General features: G+C 41.4%; 1 protein-coding gene across 2 annotated transcripts in view; it reads right to left on the bottom strand.

The window, feature by feature from the left end:
* Positions 1 to 19,502, bottom strand: part of LOC311498692 (vascular endothelial zinc finger 1-like) — a 71,290-nt gene that overhangs the window by 31,186 nt on the left and 20,602 nt on the right. For both annotated transcript variants that reach the window (XM_084559392.1, XM_084559393.1), the window contains exon 2: positions 12,549 to 13,303. In XM_084559392.1, coding sequence (XP_084415518.1) covers positions 12,549 to 13,303 — 755 coding nt within the window. The remainder of the gene's footprint in view (positions 1 to 12,548; positions 13,304 to 19,502) is intronic.

The following is a 19,502-nucleotide window of genomic DNA, read 5'->3' as shown; positions in this document are numbered from 1 at the left end:
CAGCATTTAACACAATCATTCCCCAGCAACTCATACCAAAACTGAGCCACCTTGGATTAAAAACCTCCGTCTGCAACTGGGTGCTGGACTTTCTCTCAGGGAGGCCACAAACCGTGCGGGTTGGCAGCAACACCTCAAAGACCATCACGCTGAGCACAGCAGCTCCACAAGGGTGTGTGCTCAGCCCGCTGCTCTTCACCCTGCTAACCCACGACTGTGTTCCAACCTACAGCACCAACCACATCATCAATTTTGCGGATGACACAACTGTTGTGGGCCTCATCACCAACACCGATGAAGCCAACTACAGAAGAGAGGTGAGCCGACTGGTGCAGTGGTGTAAGGACAACAATCTCATCCTCAATGTGGAGAAAACAAAAGAGATTGTTGTTGACTTCAGGAGAGGTCACCCCCAGCATCCCCCGCTGACCATCGAAGGTGCTGCTGTGGAGAGAGTGAGCAGCACCAAGTTCCTGGGGGTGCACATCTCAGAAGACCTTTCCTGGACTAATAACACAACATCACTGGCCAAGAGGGCTCAGAAGCGCCTCTACTTTCTCCGGAAACTACGAAGAGCACAAGTTCCACCCTCCACCACGTGTTCTCTCTCCCGGGGCACCATTGAGAGTGCTCTCACTGGCTGCATCACTGTGTGGTACGGAGGCTGCACTGCCTCCTGCCGAAAGACCCTGCAACGCATAGTGAACACAGCCAGCAAGATCATCGGTGCCCCCCTGCCCTCCCTCACAGACATTTTCCACACCCGCCTCACTCGCAGAGCCATCAGCATTGCCAGTGACCCCTCCTACCCCCTACATCCCCTCTTCAGTCTCCTGCCTTCGGGGAAAAGGTACCGGAGCCTCCGGGCCCGCTCCACCAGACTGCTGAACAGCTTCGTCCATCAGGCTGTCAGGGTGCTGAACTCTTCTGTATGTTGCAAACGTATTGAGAAATTGACAATAAAGAAATCTTGAATCTTGAATTATTTAATTAACTTTATCAATATATTTTTCTCTTATTTATTTGTATTTTTCTTGTTTTTCAGTTCAAACTTATCGTGTTTAAAGAAATACCAGAGTTAAAAGTTCAATAAATGCTTGTTCTCAAATCAATGAATAATTGTCTTTAATAATCGTGATTACAATATCAAAATAATTGTGATTATGATTTTTGCCATAATTGAGCAGACCTATTTTCTCATTTTCTGATTCCCCACCTAAATGAAAAATCAAAAGACTGTTTTTCATGTGAATCAAGTATGTTAATAGCTAGACTGTAGGACAACTGGCTTTGAAGCTATGTATCAGTTTGCTGTTAATGTAGCTAGTGCTAGGTCACCTAAATAAGAAAGACACCGACCTGAAATGTCTGTGATTGGTGGGCAGGTGCAAATGTCCTGATGGTATAGCTATACTCGCTGCAGTTATTTCCCCCCAGAAACAAGCAGTAACAATAAAAATCCTGCCTGACTTTTCACAAGTGTTTCATATCACTTGATATCGATAATTAGTGATTTGTTTTCTTAACCTATTCTACCCAGACTTCTCAACTGTGCTGAGCGGGAGCATGTCCTTCGCTAAATGATACGCCACTGCATCCGTTATTACTGCGCCTAGCAACGGGGACGCTGGCTGCTCAAGCCGCTCTGTCTGACGTGTTTTTGTTCGGATTATTTATATTTACTATTTTATTCCTGATTATTCTTCCATAATTCTTGTACTTTTCGTTTAGTTTAGCTGCACAGTTATATATAGGCTTTTATTTCAATTGTTTATTTCGTTTTTCCATACTTTTACTGAGTTTTTCACCTGAAGTCTGCCTCTGCGTTCCATCTGCGCTGCCTGGTGATCAGCTGTTTTTGTCAAATGCCGATTGCCATCATCGACAGATCTGACTGGTCTACACTGTTGAAGCTACTCACTAGCCTAATAGACAGTGGAAGAACTTACTGCACTGCTGTTGAAGACTTGCTGCCTGCTAGTGTCTCTCTCCCTTTCCATCCTGTCTGCGCTGGGTTTCTAGTCGGTTGACTGTCCAGCTGGGAGATTGAGGCTTTGTGCTAGCTAGGCTAGGCTTGTTTTGTGTTGGACATGAAGGCCTTACGGTACACTGCCGCTGAACTCTTGCGATTTTGCTCCTGTAAAGCCAGCGTCTGCGCTGAGGTTCGCAGTGTTTGTCAGGCAGTGGGGATTTCCTATCGGAAGCCTTATATACATCGCGGCTCTGGTCGCATCTCCCGGCGGGCTACAGACACTAGCTCTGGCCTGCCTACTGCCTACCAACGGCCTTCTACACAGCACAGCACCTTCCAGCAGTCTGCTCAAACATCGCTCTCAACGTCAGACAGAGAAGGAGTGTCACCTGGATCCCGTTTCATCACACAACTCCCTACGCTACGGATGCTTCGCTCTCATCGCAATGGACTGCATGCCACTGGAGTTAATGCCGCTAATGTCTGTCAGCAACACATCCAGAGCTCTTCCGCAGTCAAAGCCGCTGTAATGTGTTTAAAGACTGTTTTAATTGTAGAATTGTACCAACTGTACTCTGCTTTTGAGGTTCAACTTTTAAAAATTCATGCTAATCCCCCTGTCCTGTGTGCATTAGTGTACAGACCACCTAAAATTGCTTCTAATTTTATTCAAGAATTCTCTGACCTTTTATCAGTCATGGCCACTCTTTCTGACAAATTATTGATTCTAGGGGATTTCAACATTCACATCTGTTGCCCATCAAAACCTTTAGTTCATAAGTTTTTATGCATAGTGGACTCTTTTGACCTCACTCAATCAGTGATGGCAACAGAAAGGCCACACTCTAGACCTTGTACTTTCCTCTGGCTTCTCTGTGTCTAACTTAGAAATTGTTGATATTGGTATCTCTGACCACTCTATGATTTTGTTTGAATGCTCTATGTTTTGTTCCCCTGTCTCTCCTCCCAAGTCCCACTCCTTTGTCCGAGCCATAAATTCAACCACATCTTTAAATTTCTCTAACACCTTTATGCTCACTCAATCACCTGCTATCAGTGATGCCCTGTCCACCTGCTTTGATACAGAAGAATTAGTTAATCTCTTCAACACCGCTACTCTAGACTGTGTTGCCCCTTTAAAACTAAAACGATCTAAAACCAACTCCACTCCCTGGTTTAATGATTCTACCCATTCTCTTAGACAAGTGTGTAGGAGAAATGAGCGAAAATGGAAAAAAGACAAACTTCATGTCTCTTATGATATTTTTAGAGATTCTCTAAAGATGTACCAAAACTCTGTTAAGTCAGCTAGAACAGAGTATTACTCTAAATTGATCGCCAATAATGATCACAGACCAAAAATATTGTTTAGTACCATCAACTCTATTTTAAATCTTCCTGCTGCTGTTTCCATTATCTCTCCCACCACTGAAAACTGAGAAGTTTCTCAATTTCTTCATTGATAAGATTATTAACATTAAATCTCAAATTTCTTCCCTAAATCCTGATCCCTCAGTTATAAAACTCTCACCCAGCTGCCTTCAGCAGTGGCAACCTGTGTCACCCTCCCAGCTATTTGAAGTGGTCTCTCATATGAAATCCTCCTCTTGCCACTCAGATGTTTTACCTTCACACCTGTTTAAGGAAGTCTTTAACATCATTTGCCCTGTTGTTGTGGTTATTATCAATAGCTCCCTATCTACTGCAGTGGTCCCCTCTAGTTTTAAGCATGCAATTGTCCAACCTCTACTAAAGAAGCCCAGTCTTGATTACAGTGACCTGAAAAACTATAGGCCTATTTCCAAATTACCTTTTGTTTCAAAGATCCTGGAAAAAGTTGTTCTCTCTCAGGTCACCTCTTATTTGAATGCTTTCAATATCCTAGATAAATTTCAGTCAGGTTTTAGAAAACTTCATAGCACTGAATCTGTTCTACTTAAGGTGCAAAATGATATTCTTTGCTCAGTAGATAATGGCTCTTGTGCCCTTTTAGCACTTCTTGACCTTAGTGCCGCTTTTGACACCATTGACCATAGCATCCTTTTAAAACGTCTGGAGGTTGAAGTTGGTCTGCAAGGGGTGGTGTTGAATTGGTTCACATCTTATCTGAATGATAGAACATTCTCTGTTAGATTAGGTAATTGCTCTTCATCCATTGCTCCTATCAAATGTGGTGTCCCTCAGGGTTCCATTTTAGGCCCTTTGCTATTCTCCCTATATATGCTGCCTCTTGGCTCCATCTTTAACAAACATAACATTCAATATCACTGCTATGCTGATGACACTCAATTTTACCTGCCATTAGCAGCTGAAAGTTCTGGCACTTTGGAAAGCCTGTTTAACTGTCTTAATGACATAAAGAGTTGGATGGCTGCAAATTTCTTACAATTAAATGGAAAGAAAACAGAGATAATTATTTCTCTGTTCCTAAGATAAGAAATGCACTTGGGCCACTGGCTGTAAATTGCCACAGTGAGGTCAGAAATCTAGGTGTTTTCCTAGATTCCTCTTTGAATTTCAATAAGCAAGTCAGTAGTGTGGTTAAGGGAAGCTTTTTTCAACTAAGAACAATAGCTAAATTAAAGCCCTGGCTGTCATATACTGACACTGTAATCCATGCTTTTGTTACATCTAGGCTGGACTATTGTAACTCTCTGTATTTAGGTCTGAACCAATCTACCCTTGCTAGACTTCAATTAGTTCAAAATGCAGCAGCAAGGCTTCTTACTGGAACAAAGAAACATATGCACATAAGTCCTGTGCTGGCCCAACTCCACTGGTTACCTGTCAAATACAGAATTCATTTTAAAGTTTTACTTTTTGTTTTCAAAGCCCTAAATGGAATGGCACCACAGTATATCTGTGACCTTTTAAGTCCCTACTGTCCTTCTAGGCCACTGAGGTCTTCCTCACAACATCTTCTCTCAGTCCCAAATGCAATCCTAAAAACTAAAGGGGATAGGGCTTTTTCTGTTGCTGCCCCTAGACTCTGGAATAATCTCCCTATAGAAATTAAGTCCTGTCCCACCATCACTAGTTTTAAATCAAATTTAAAGACCCATCTATTTTCTTTGGCCTATAATGTCCATTAATTTCTCCCCTTGTTTGTTTATTAGGGCCCGAGCACGAAGTGCAAGGACCCTATTGTTTTCGTACTGTTTCTTATTATTATTCTTATTTGGATTTTTAAAAAATCGTTTCGGTGTCTAAACATGCACGAAAAGTCCTGAAAATTTGCAGAAAGATTCGTTCGCCCGAAAACTTTAATGTGTCAGGGCCTCGAGCATGGGCGTGGCAAAATGGCTCTATAGCGCCACCTACGGTTCTTCTACGGACCAGCCCCTGAAGCCCGTTGCGTCTAAAAATCTGGAAATATGTCACATATATGTAACATCCCAGGACGCACAAAAAAGTCTCTTGGAGCCATATTCTAAACCCAACAGGAAGTCTGCTATTTTGATTAAAAGTGTGAAAATTTGTGAAAATTGGACAAAAACAGCGTTTCTTAGAGTTTGTAAATGAGGTATTAAATCTTGTCAGATTGACTTCAAAACTATGGAATTAGGTAGGTGGAATCTCGATGAACAAAAACTAAAATAGGCGCATATACTTTTCGTCGAAGTGGCGTGGGTCTGCTGGCCCCTGAAATTTTTTTGACGCGCCATGAAACAGGAAGTTGCATTAAACGTGCTTTAATTCAGTCCAAATTCAGTCCAAAGTGCATGAAACTTTACAGTATTGTTACTGGTCCCTAGCTGAACACATCCATATGTCAATATTCATGCAATTATTGTAGCGCCACCTATTGTGGGCAGGAAATGTCTGATTTTAAACAGAGTCTGTTGTATGAGCTGCCATTCCTGTCGGGCTGATTTGTATTGTTTTCAGATGTTATCACGACATACTTATGATCTTCATGGTCACTCCCTGCGAAGATTGTGAGTTTTCGTTAAACTTTAGGGCCTTTTATGGTAGTGAAAGTGAAAAGTTGCTCTTTCTCCCTCATTTCATCATCAGTGCACATGTAGTTCGCTACTTTGTCCAGCAGATGGAGCCAAATCATTTCTCTCTGCTGGCTGAATGTCAGTGTGTGTGTGTGTGTGTGTGTGTGTTGGTTAAACTTCTAATGATTGGTGAGGCTGTTTTAACATACTTTGATGACACAGAGAGAATCATCATACAACTGTTTGTTGATGCCACAGAGAGAATACATTCAAAAGAGTTTGGTGTTGCCGCCGCTATGGCGATGCTAGTTCCGTTAGCCTGTCTATGGTGTTTCGCATTGTACGTTAGCATTAAGCTAGCGGAGTTTATTTATCGTTGTTATAGATAGATAGAGATAGATAGATGGATGGATAGATGGATATATAGGTACATAGATAGATAGATAGATAGATAGATATGTAGGTAGATAGATAGATAGGTAGATAGATAGGTAGGTAGATAGATAGATAGATAGATATGTAGGTAGATAGATAGATAGATAGATATGTAGGTAGATAGATAGATAGGTAGATAGATAGGTAGGTAGATAGATAGATAGATAGATATGTAGGTAGATAGATAGATAGATAGATATGTAGGTAGATAGGTAGATAGGTAGATAGGTAGGTTTTATTTGTCCCATGCACAGTTATACATAGTACAATGCACAGTGTAATGTATTGTTGTACCTGCAGCCAGTAGTAAAAAATATATAGTACTACAGTAAACAGTAGTTTGCACACAAGGTAAGCAATAGCCTATAAGTGTAATGTACACCGATAGAGAAATACAATAAAATAAAAATAAAAATATAGACTAAATCAGAGCCGAGACTCTCTGTGCTGCCGCTTCTGGCATGCACGTCTCCACCTGAGGGTGGCAGTGTGGCGATTGCGATTGTAGTAGTTTCAAGAGAAGAAGTCGTTTTGCAGCTAAACTTCAGTCTTACCTATCGTTCAGGAGTTAAAAGAACATATATCTGTGAGTATTATAAATGCATAGCCATGTGTGTTTGCTGTAAACTCTGCTTTATAAGGTCGCCGTCGTTTGATGATGCTGCCGCTATGGCGATGCTAATTCCGTTAGCCTGTCTATGGTGTTTTGCATTGTACGTTAGCATTAAGCTAGCGGAGATTATTCTTCGTTGTTATAGATAGATAGATAGATAGATGGGTTTTATTTGTCCCATGCACAGTAATACATAGTACAATGCACAGTGAAATGTATTGTTGTACCTGCAGCCACATACTTTGATGACACAGAGAGAATACATTCAAAAGAGTTTGGTGTTGCCGCCGCTATGGCGATGCTCGTTCCGTTAGCCTGTCTATGGTGTTTCGCATTGTACATTAGCATTAAGCTAGCGGAGATTATCGTTGTTATAGATAGAGAGAGAGAGATAAATAGATAGATAGATAGATAGGTTTTATTTGTCCCATGCACAGTTATATAGTACAATGCACAGTGTAATGTATTGTTGTACCTGCAGCCAGTAGTAAAAAAAAATATATAAGTACTACAGTAAACAGCAGTTTGCACACAAGGTTTAAGCAATAGCCTATAAGTGTAATGTACACCGATAGAGAAATACAATAAAATAAAAAATAAAAATATAGACTGAATAAAAATATAGACTAGTAAACTAAGAGGGGGGGTAGTTGTATATGTACATAGATAAGTACTACAGTAAACAGTAGTTTGCACACAAGGTAAGCAATACTTATAAGCATACTTATAAGTGTAATGTACACCGTTAGAGAAATAAAATGAAATAAAAATAAAAATATAGACTGGTAAACTTAAAGGGGGGATAGTTGTATATGTACATAAATTTACAGTATTTGTCAGTCTTTACTAGATGTAAAGGGAAGTAAGAGATACTTAGAGATACTTAAGATGTATGCTTAATTTTATATTTAATCATCTTTTGTTGTATGTATTTCAGTTTCACAGTAAACTTAAATGAGGAGTGACAAAATAAATCCTTGAAGCAAGAAGACTTTGCCTGTCATTGGAGAACTGTTAGCTATCGTGCCACGGCGCACTGTTACTCCACTGTATCCCCTGAGAAATGCAGTGACCCCGTCCTTGCCGGACGCCGACAAGCGTGGATTGCGAGGGCCCGTTCAACGCTGCTTGCAGCTTTAATTTATCTTATTTCTATTTCTTTTCAGTATTATATTAACTGGCATCTTTAACTTTACTGTACATTCTTTCTCTAGTAGTAGTAGTTTCAGTAACCATATGTTTTTTATCTACAATCATAATCTGTTTATTATTATTATTATTATTATTATTATTATTTTGTATTTTCATTTATTTTATGTTTTATTTATTTTATTTTTTGTCATTTATATTTTTGTTTTTATTACTGTATATATTTTATTTCTGTGAGCACCTTGGGTCAATTACATTGCGTTTAAGTGTGCTATATAAATAAACGTGACTTGACTTGACTTGACTTATATCGCTTTGATGTTTTGTCATATGCACTGCTGTTGTGTACCTCTTGATCAGAGGTTGCGCTTGACTTTTTTGTTGTCTGTCAAACGATAACAATGAGACTACCGTCTTTCTTAAAGAGACAGCGCTATTTTTCTAATGGTGCAACACACCAATTTTTTTGATAAAAATAAAAACAAAGATGGAGAGAGCTTTTAACACTGTAGCAACAATTAATGACAATTAATGTGACTATATACGGGTAGATCACTTTGACTTTGAAAAAAGTGTGGGCACCCCTGATATAAATGGCACCATTCAAACATCATACATCTCACTTGGCAGAGAAACAAAACTCATTAGCCACTCACTCCGCCGGCAGAGAAACGAAATTTAACCAACTCTTACACTTCTCATCAAGAGAGACAAGAGCCAATTAATATGCTCACTTGCCACATCGGTCTGACTCTTGTCTGACTTAACATAACCAAAATATTGCCAAACTGGTGACGTGACCTTTTATTTTTTATCTACAATTTCCTCTCGCGCTGTCGCACTCATATTTTCCTTTCACTCTACTCCGTTCTTTTTCTGGTTGTTGTTGTTGTTGTTGTTGTTGCCACCAACCTGGCTTAGCTGGGCCTTGATAGGTCGAGAGGCTAAAGCCCTTCCTCTGCCTACATCCCCCAGACTGACTTGCATGCCTGACTCTAGGTTTTCTTCCTATTTTTCTCTAACGCATTTCAAGTGAAATTATCGAACATTCTATCGACCAATATTTTCTATTGATATTGATCACGTGTCTATCGCGATAGATATCGTTTATCGCCAAGCCCTAATTGAAATGAAGCAAAGTTGCCCCATAATGATACTGTAGATACTGTAGCCACTGTGGAACTACACTGTTCATCAAAGTCCATCAAGAAAAAAAAAAGTCACACACTCTAATAATTCGTTGAACTGCCTTTACCTTTGATTACAGCACACATCTGCTGTGGCATTGTTTGATAAGCTTCTGCAGTGTTATTTCCATCCAGTGTTGCATTAATTTTTCACCAAGATCTTGTATTGATGATGGGAGAGTCTGACCACTGTGCAAAGCCTTCTCCAGCACATCACAAAGATTCTCAATGACCTTAAGGTCTGGACTCTGTGGTGGCCAGTCCATGTGTGAAAATGATGTCTCATGCTCCCTGAACCACTCTTTCACAATTTGAGCCCAATGAATCCTGGCATTGTCATCTTGGAATATGCCCATGCCATCATCGAAGAAAAAATCCCTTGATGGAATAGTCTGTCTACTATAGCTACATGTTTTGCTTGTTCTGTACAGTAATAGGTAAATCTACTCTTCATCTCTCCAGATGCACTGCAGAGAGGAGTTTCTCCCAACCACAATTTCACCTCGGGCACCAAAATGGCTAGAGCCTGCCCTACATCTGTGTGATAGACTTATGGCTCAGTTCCATCCTTTAAAAGTAAATTGGATGCGAGTCCAACATTGTAACTGCCCCAATTTGTAAAACAGTCAAGGGAAAAGTGTTTGGAATACTCCCGCAAGTTTTTGCTTGTGAGCTGACACACCAGGACCACTTCATTGTTAATGTGTATCCGATGCTTGCTGAAATGAAATGCGGCTTCGCTTCACTCGCGTCATCGTTACCTGCGTTGCTACCTGCGTACACAGAAGGAGGAAGCAGTCTGAAGCCATGTAGGGACCACTGACTGACAGGGCAAAGTGATCTACACTATACAGCCAAAAGTATTCACTCACCCATTCAAATAATTGAATTCATGCATTCCAATCATGTCCTTGGCCACAGGTGTATAAAATCAAGCACCTAGGAATGCAGACTGCTTCTACAAACATTTGTGAAAGAATGGCTCGCTCTCAGGAGCTCAGTGAATTCCAGGCTATGCTGAGGCACATAGTGTGCAGAGGTCACCAATTTTCTGAAGAGTCAATAGCTACAGACCTCCAAACTTCATGTGGCCTTCAGATTAGCTCAAGAACAGCGTGTAGAGAGCTCCACGGAATAGGTTTCCAAGCCCGAGAAGCAGCATTCAAGCCATAGATCGCCAAGTGCAATGACGAATCTGGGTTTGGCAGTTGCCAGGAGAACGGTACTTGTCTGACTGCACTGTGACAAGTATCATCGAAACAACACGGCCAACAATATATAAAGTATTATATAAATATTATATAAAGACCCACTGATAGCAATTTGCAAAACGTGTTATACTGAAATTTCGAGAGGGGTGCTTCTGCAAAGAATTTCTCCATGTGGGGTTTAATTTATCACCTGAAATCCAAACATCCAAGCAAGAAAGTTTCCCGGTGATGATGCCAAGGCAGGGGTGCACAGTACGTCGAAGGCAGTGCAGGTAGATTGCGTGCCACTGGAAAAATTAAATGTTTTAGATGTTAGTCTAATCATTTATCTGCTCTACCTCCAAAACGAACAGCAAGACAAACGTTCATCTTTTTGTTTTGTTTTTTCACTTTTTATTGTGAAATGCCGGTTCAGCAGCACACATCCACAGCCTTGCACAACTTAAATTAAGACTACTGTCTTTCTTAAAGGGACAGTGCTATTTTTCTAAAGGTGCAGTGCACCAATTTTTCTTAATGAAAATAAAAACAAATATTCTCAGTGGATCGATGCTGATTTCCAGCTGCAAAAGCTTCTGCTCCATTATTATTTAATGTACACATGAGTGGAGTCAAGTTAAACATTTTATTTTGAATTTTATTTTATATTGTGCATTGTTGGAATGTGCTAAATAAATATTTTCATAATTTTGTAATTATTTTATTCTTTGAAACATTAATATTAATTTATGAAATTGCAATGCCTTGATTTTAGTGAGGTTAGTACACAGTCACACCCATAAATGCAATGGTACTAATAATCGCTTCAATTTCTTTCTATGTTTCGGTTTGGTTTTCGGCCCCGGGGTCCTCATTTTCGGTTTTGGCCAAGAATTTTCATTTGGTGCATCCCTAGTCTGCTGAGTGTTGAGTTTGGCGGTGGGGTGATTGTGGTGTGTTTTTTTTTTTTTTTTCCCCAGGAGCTGGGCTTGGCCCCTTAGTTCCAGTGAAAGGAACTCTGATTTTTTTTCCTTGCCACTGTCGCCTTCAGGCTTGCTCTGGCGGTTTCAGGCCAGGTTTTGTAAAGCGTCTTGAGACGATTTGTATTGTTATTGATGCTATATAAATTGAATTGAATTGAACTGAATTTAATTGAATTGAACTGAACTGAATGCTCCAGCATACCAAGAGATTTTGGACAATTCCATGCTCCCAGCTTTGCGGGAACAGTTTGAGGATGGCCCCTTCCCGTTCCAACATGACTGCGTACCAGTGTACAAAGCAAGGTCCATAAAGACATGGATGAGCGAGTTTTGTGTGGAAGAAACTTGACTGGCCTGCACAGAGTCCTGACCTCAACCAGATAGAACACCTTTGGGATGAATTAGAGCGAAGACTGGGAGCCAGGCCTTCTCGTCTAACATCAGTGTCTGACCTCACAAATGCGCTTCTGGAAGAATGGTCAAAACTTCCCATAAACACATTCCTTAACCTTGTGTAAAGCCATCCCAGAAGAGTTGAAGCTGTTGTGGGCTGTCGTCATATTAAACCCTATGGATTAAGAATGGGATGTCCACTATAGTTCATATGTTTGTAAAGTCAGATGAGCGTATACTTTTGGCAATATAGTGTAGTTATGTCAGAACCAGTTCAAATTTGAAACGGCTCACTGAATCAGCAGTGCAGACAAATTGCATGGCTTTTTATAAGCTGGCAAACATGCCACACACCCTACTAAATGTAGAAAAATCTGAAAAAGTCCCCTGTCACCTTTAAGTAAGTTGTTCATGTGAGGAAAACAAAAAACAAAACAAAAAAACATCTCTGAACTAAAGCGGGTACTGATACTGATCACTTACTTTTGCACCTCACAGATGTGTACAAATTATTGAATAAACAAATTCAAAAGTATAATATCTGATATAATTTGTGTTTCATTGGGGCTCTTTTTGTCTATTGTCATGGCTTATGTGTTAGAGTTACTTCTATGCAAAAATGAAGAACACTTTGAGGTGAGCAAATACATTTAAGCAGCATTGTAGATAGCATAGTACATACCTTGAAAAGCCCTTCCCACAGACTGAGCAGATGTAAGGCTTATGAACACCACCATCATGGGATCGGACATGGTATGTCATGCGATCCTTCCTTTTGAACCTCTGCTGGCAGACGGGACACTCAAAAGGCTTCTCGTCCGAGTGTGACAGCTTATGGCGGTTAAGATGGTACACGTCTCTGAAAGCCTTACCACACATGTCACAACCATGATTCTTTTTCACTAGCTTGGGGCCCTTCTTAGGGATGCTTTGCTGCTGTTGCACTTGCATTGGGGTCATGATGCTCAAGCTAGTTGATATTGAAGCCGTGGCTGTGGTCAGGATACCAGCTACAGTAGTAATATATGAAGAATTCCCACTATTTTCCTGTGGTGTAGTGGTAATGAGTGGCACCGTAGTAGAGGCTGTTGGTATCTTCTTAGGTCGTGAAACCATTTTAATGCCAGTGTGGCAAGACTCATGCCGCCGCAAATGGTAGCTGTCTCGGAATGCCTTGTTACAGTAGCCACAGATGAAGGATGTCTTTGATTTTGGCTCCTTTTTGAACATTGCAACTGACTGCCCCCCAGCAGGTCCTCTCCCAGTCCCACTAGCCACATTGTCTTTAAGAAGTTCAGCAGCACTGACAGGTGGTTTCTGGTCCAATGGGACTGGCAGCTCTGGTTTTTCATCAGGTGGTTCTGTCCCAGAATTGAGCAATGGCAAGAGGCTGTTTCCAGCTACTTGGTGCTGGTGATGCAGTGCCTCATTGGCTTGCTGTAATGAAAAAGATAGAGCCATGCAAAATAATATTAATATACATACAATTGCATGCAAAAGTTTGGCCTCCCTTACTTAAAATTTTTGTTATTGTGAAGATAAGTGAGTACAAGATGTTGTTATGGTTTGATTATGTAGCATCAAGCAAACGTCTGAACACCCCAAGAGATTTGAGCACTCTTTTACCTTTCATATCTTCGACTGTTTCTATGTGATGAAGCAACTGGACGCTACTGAAATAAAGTATCTATCTATTAGGGATGTGCGATATTTTATCGTTTATGATATATCGTCAAAAACATTCCCCACGGTAAGAATTTGTCATCCCGCGATAAAAACAATAAATTACCATTGATGACGTATATATGTGCGCGACACACTCACAGCCCAACACGTGTGGAATATTGACAAATTGACGATGGCGGAAGGCGGAGCAGATACACCCATAGACATATATACAGACGCCTCATTCAGCGGGTTGGCCCATTGTTGCGATACTTCAACGTCGCTGCGATACGTCCATATTGGAGGAGGCAGCTCTGTCCCTAGAACCAATATGAGTGAATGGAGTGAACTTTATTAAGCGTCTTCTACAAAGTGCTGTAAGTTAATGCCTCTCATTTACATATTCATGCATGAACGTATATATTCAGGAAACTGATACGAACCAAAAACAACGTCTGATTACATTCTGAGTAGTTAATGTTACAGACGTTGTTTTTGGTTCTTTACGTTCTGTGTGAATGTGCAAATGCTTATAGTACTTTGTAGAAGACGCTTAATAAAGCTCATTCCATTGACTCGTATTAGTTCGCGGGACAGATCCAATATGGCGGCGACGCTGACGTACGGTCCAGCGCTCAATGAGGGGTCTATGTATATATGTCTATGGATACACTGGGTAGCGAGGAGCTTGTTCCTAAACGAGGCTCCACCTCCATTATCTGGAACTGGTTTGGTTTTAAACAGTCTGATGCGGAGCAGCAAATTACAAAATGCACGGTTTGCAAACAAATAGTGCATAAAAAGGACAGTAACACCACTAATTTGTTCCGCCACCTCAAACACAAGCACAAACCAGAATATGAAGAATGCCAGAAAATGCAGAAGGATGCAGAAGCACCGTTGACTTCACCCAAAGAGTCCAGTAAAAAAAACAACTCCTCAGATAAAACTTGCTGATGCATTATAGTCAAAAAGATTAGGCTGAATTGGTGTTTATTTATCGTCATTTTTATTGTTACCGTGATAAATACCAGAAATTATCGGGATCAATTTTTTAGTCCATATCACCCATCCCTACTATTTATCCATCTGATTGGTTAGGATTATGTTTATTATTGCTGTATATAAACTGCACAGGCTTGCTGCTATGTACCAGTAAATCCAATATACAGTGCATCCAGAAACCATTCACAGTGCTTTTTCCACATGGACACTTATTCCAAAATGGATTCAATCATTTTTTTCCCTCAGAATTCTACACACAACACCCCATAATGACAACGTTAAAAACGTTTGAGATTTTTACAAATTTATGAAAAACAAAAAAAAGGAAAATTTTATGTACATATTAGTATTCACAGCCTTTTCCATGAAGCTCAAAACTGAACTCAGGTGCATCATGTTTCCACTGATCATCCTTGAGATGTTTCTACAGCTTAATGGTAAATTCAGCTGATTGGACATGATTTGGAAAGGCACACACCTATTTATGTGAGGTCCCACAGTGCATGTCAGATCACAAACAAAGCATTAGGTCAAAAGAATTGTCTGTAGACCTCCGAGACAGGATAGTTTTGAGGCACAAATGTGGGTAATGGTTGTAAGAAATTACATTGTTTGTCTGTCTGTGATCAAAGAGATGTAAAGACATGAGCAGGATGAGAGAGGAGGAAGGGAGAATGTCATGTTGCTTGAGGTGTCAGAGAACCACAGGTGGGGCACATTACCATCATGAGAAGATACAGAAATGTAGATGAGTAACATTTGCTGTCCCATCTGTTTACATCAAAGGGTCACTATCCTGGGAAAGACAGGATACACCCAAACATCAAACCATCATTGTTATGTAAAGAAATCTGTTTCCTGACTGTTGCAAATGAAGGTAACTTCCTCCCTGTTCTGTATTTAAGTGTAAACATTTTACCAGTTCGGGAGAGAACGCTTTTGGCTTCCCTCCACGCTGCATGTCATTAAAGAGATCTGATTCATATGCTGAAGTTCTTCGGAGACTTAACAACTCTCTACCTCACAAAGGAGAATTTCCACTACAGGGTACAAAAAAATTTCCGCTGCAATGACCACAGTGGCCTCTATCATCCGTAAAGGGAGAAGTTTGGAACCACCAGAACTCTTCTTAGAGCTGACCAGCTGTCTAAACTGTGCGAACCCCTAATCGGGGAGGTGACCAAGAAACTGATGGTCAAAGATCCAGCATTCCTCTGTGGAGAGAGGAGAACCTTCCAGAAGAACAACCATCTCTGCAGCAATCCAACAATCAGGAATGTATGGTAGAGGGGCCAGATGGAAGCCACTCCTTAGTAAAATGCACATGGCATCCTGTCTGGAGTTTGCCAAAATGCAGCTGAAGGACTCTCAGACCATGGGAAAGAAAATTCTCTGGTCTGATGAGACAAAGATTGAACTCTTTGGCGTGAATACCAGGTGTTATGTTTGTAAGGAAACCAGGCACCGCTTATCACCAGGCCAATACCATCCCTACAGTAAAGCATGGTGATGGAAGCATCATGCTGTGGGGATTTTTTCAGCCGCAGGAACTGGGAGACTAGTCAGGAGAGAGGGAAAGATGAATGCAGCAATGTACAGAGACATCCTGGATGAAAACCTGCTCTAGAGCACTCTTGACCTCAGACTGGGGCGACAGTTCATCTTTCAGCAGGACAACGACCCTAAGCACACAGCCAAGATATCAAAGGAGTGTTAATGATGCATTATTTTGGAATATGTTAGATTTTCACAGAAACATTTTGACTTCACATTAGAGAAACCATGGTTGTCTGCTGCACTGCACATATAACCAGAAATGGTGGCCCCAACAACAGACAAGGATGGGTGAATGAAAAGATATAAAATAGTGGAAGTGAGCTGTAGTACATTAACCATAATAAACTACTGTATACTCACAGTGTGTACAACACCTTTACCTTTAATTGAGGGTAATCCAAGAAACCACACAATCAAACAATACGGTATAATATTCTCCAACGCTAACGGGAATGATGGGTAGCTGTCAATTGTTCCCATCATACCTGTCGGCGGCCCGCTACATCACTCACTGTGTGACAATGTGGTCCAATGAATATGACCAGCCACAGCTTATCATTGCAGTTTATTTTATTTATATCCTACGTTTATTTTTAAGCATATAATAAGATAAGATCAAGATTGTCACATGCACAGTTATACATAAATGCAAAGTGAAATGTATTTTTGTACCTGCAGCCAGCAGTAAAAAGTAAAAAAGTACTACAGTAAAACAGTAATAACTGCACATAGCACACAAGGTAAACAATACAAGTGTAAATGTAAAACCGAGAAAAATAAAATACAGCCTGTAATATGAAATATAGACTGTAAAATTGAAATGTAAACTTAGAGGGGGTAGCTTGTATATTTACACATTTACAGTATGTGAAAACAGCGATGTGACTAAAGTGCAGTGGTGCAGTGGCATTTCGGTCCAATTTAAGGCTCAGAGTTGAGCAGACGGATGGCATGTGGATAGAAACTCTTCTTCAGCCTATCGGTCTTTGTCCTCAGGCAGTAGGGGAAAGACAGAGTGCCTGGGGTGACTGGGTTGTTCCAGGATCTTCTTGGCCCTTAACCTGCAACGTTTTGTGTAAATGTCCTGCAGATTGGGGAGTGGGGTTCTGATGGTTCTGATGGTTCACACATTTTTTGTACTGCGGTTTGTGCCACTGTTTTAGGTGGTGAAAAACATATAACCATGGGTCGCGTTAACTGAATATTTTCCGTCATTGACCTTTTTTTTTTTTTTTTTTTTTAAAAACTGTGACAGAAAAATCTGAAGGCCATCTGTCATCTTGACAGATTGCAGTTCACACCCCTGACCACTTGGTGGCGAGTGACGTTATTAATTGGCTCTTATCTCTAATCGCAGTTTGCATTCCAAACATTGCGGAACTTTTATCAGTGCACGATTTCCTGGTACACCGATTATACTGATGCACACGTCACAGTTTGGCTAACCATGAATGAATAAATGTCTTTATTTGTCATTGCACAAGTACAACGAAATTAAAAGTACCGTCTCTTAAAGTGCATAAATAACAAGAACATTAAAAAGAAGAGAACATAAAAGAAAAGGATAAAAACACATACCACATGTACACTAGCATTCACATTCACATTCTGCAGTATTGCACGACTCATAAATATTGCACAGTGGGATAAGTTAATTTAATGCGGTTATGGCTTTTGCATAGAAACAGTTTTTTAGTCTGTTTGTCCGTGCTTTTAATGACCTGAAACATCTGCCCGAGGGGAGCAGTTCAAAGTGTGTGTGTCCCAGATGGGATGAGTCCATGAGAACGTTGTTAGCCCTCCTGAGGCAGCGGGAGCTATACAGGTCTTCCAGGGTGGGGAGAGGGCAACCAATGATTTTTTGGGCCGTGTTGACAACCCTCTGGAGCGCTTTCCTGTCTGCTACTGTCCAGCTAGCGAACCACACACGCACACAGTAAGTCAAAATGCTCTCTATGGAGCAATGATAGAAGGACACCAGCAGTTTCTGAGTGAGGTTGTTATTCCTGAGTACTATCAGGAAGTACAGTCTCTGTTGTGCCTTCTTGATGATGGTCGTGGTGTTGATGCTCCAGGTTAGGTCCTCCTCTATGTGGACGCCCAGATACCGGAAGTCTGTCACCCTCTCCACCTGTTCCCCCCCGATGAACAGGGGCTGAGTGTCCATTTTACATTTCCTCCTGAAATCAATGACCAGCTCCTTTGTCTTGGTGGTGTTCAAGGCCAGGTTGTTGTCAGAGCACCACACTGACAGCCGCTCCACGTTGTCCCGGTAAGTGGACTCATCCCCCCCAGAGATGAGCCCCACAACAGTGGTATCATCAGCGAACTTGATGATGGCGTTGCTGGAGTATGCGGGGGTGCAGTCGAACGTATAGAGGGTGTAAAGTAGGGGGCTCAGCTCAATTTGTTGACTCAAAGCAGTCCTGCAGCTGTTCAGAGGCACCTTCGGGCCAGGTTTTAACAGTTCTGGTTGTAATAGGAGCACTTTTCCAGAGAGGGGTATATGCTGGAATTAGGAGCAGGGACATGTGGTCTGACTGGCCCAGGTGAGGAAGTGGTTTAGCCCTGAAGCCCTGTTTGATGTCCGAATAGACCTTGTCCAGTGTTTTTTCTCCCCTGGTAGCACATTTAACATGCTGATGGAGTTTAGGGAGTACTGCTTTAAGATCAGCATGGTTAAAGTCCCCAGCAATGATGTGAACAGCCTCAGGATACATGCTCTGCTGGTTGCTAATAGTGTCATACAAATGTCCAAGGGCCGAGTTAGCATTAGCATCTGGTGGGATATATACAGCCATTAGCATCACAACATTGAACTCCAGAGGAAGGTAAAAGGGCCTGCACTTAACAGTTACATTGCTTATGGTCTTAGGGTCCAGCTGTTGTTCACATAAATGCAAAGTCCCCCTCCTCTGCTCTTACCGGAGTCCCTGGTCCTATCCTGACGGTGTGCTGAACAGCCTGCTAGCTCGATTGCTGTATATGGAATGGATGAATGAAGCCAGGTCTCTGTAATGAGCAGAATGCAGCTGTCCCTCACACTGTTGTTAACTGCAATCTGTAGATTCAGTTCATCCATCTTGTTCACGAGCAATCTTGCGCTGGTAAGGAAGACACTCGGAAGCTGCGGTTTGTGTGGCTGCCTCTGTAGCCTTACCAGTACGCCGGCTCTGCAGCCCCGCTTTTGCCTCCTCTCCCTGCACCACCTCCATCACCCCCCTGCTAGGATGGTAAAGCACGTAGAGCCGGGGCGCCTGGCGATATCCTCGTGAATGTCATGGGAGCGGAGAAACTCGGTTGTAACAGCCCGCTTGCTGGGTAAACCTATTCCTAGGAGATCGAGTCAGCTGTAGATGTTGTTCGCCGATCAGGATGTTGTTGTGAGTAGTAACACTTCACACACAAG

Source organism: Chelon labrosus (assembly GCF_963514085.1).
Source record: "Chelon labrosus genome assembly, chromosome: 13".
NCBI classification, from domain to species: Eukaryota; Metazoa; Chordata; class Actinopteri; order Mugiliformes; family Mugilidae; genus Chelon; species Chelon labrosus.
Note: the sequence above shows the minus strand (reverse complement) of the source record. Positions and strands in the feature narration are given on the sequence as shown.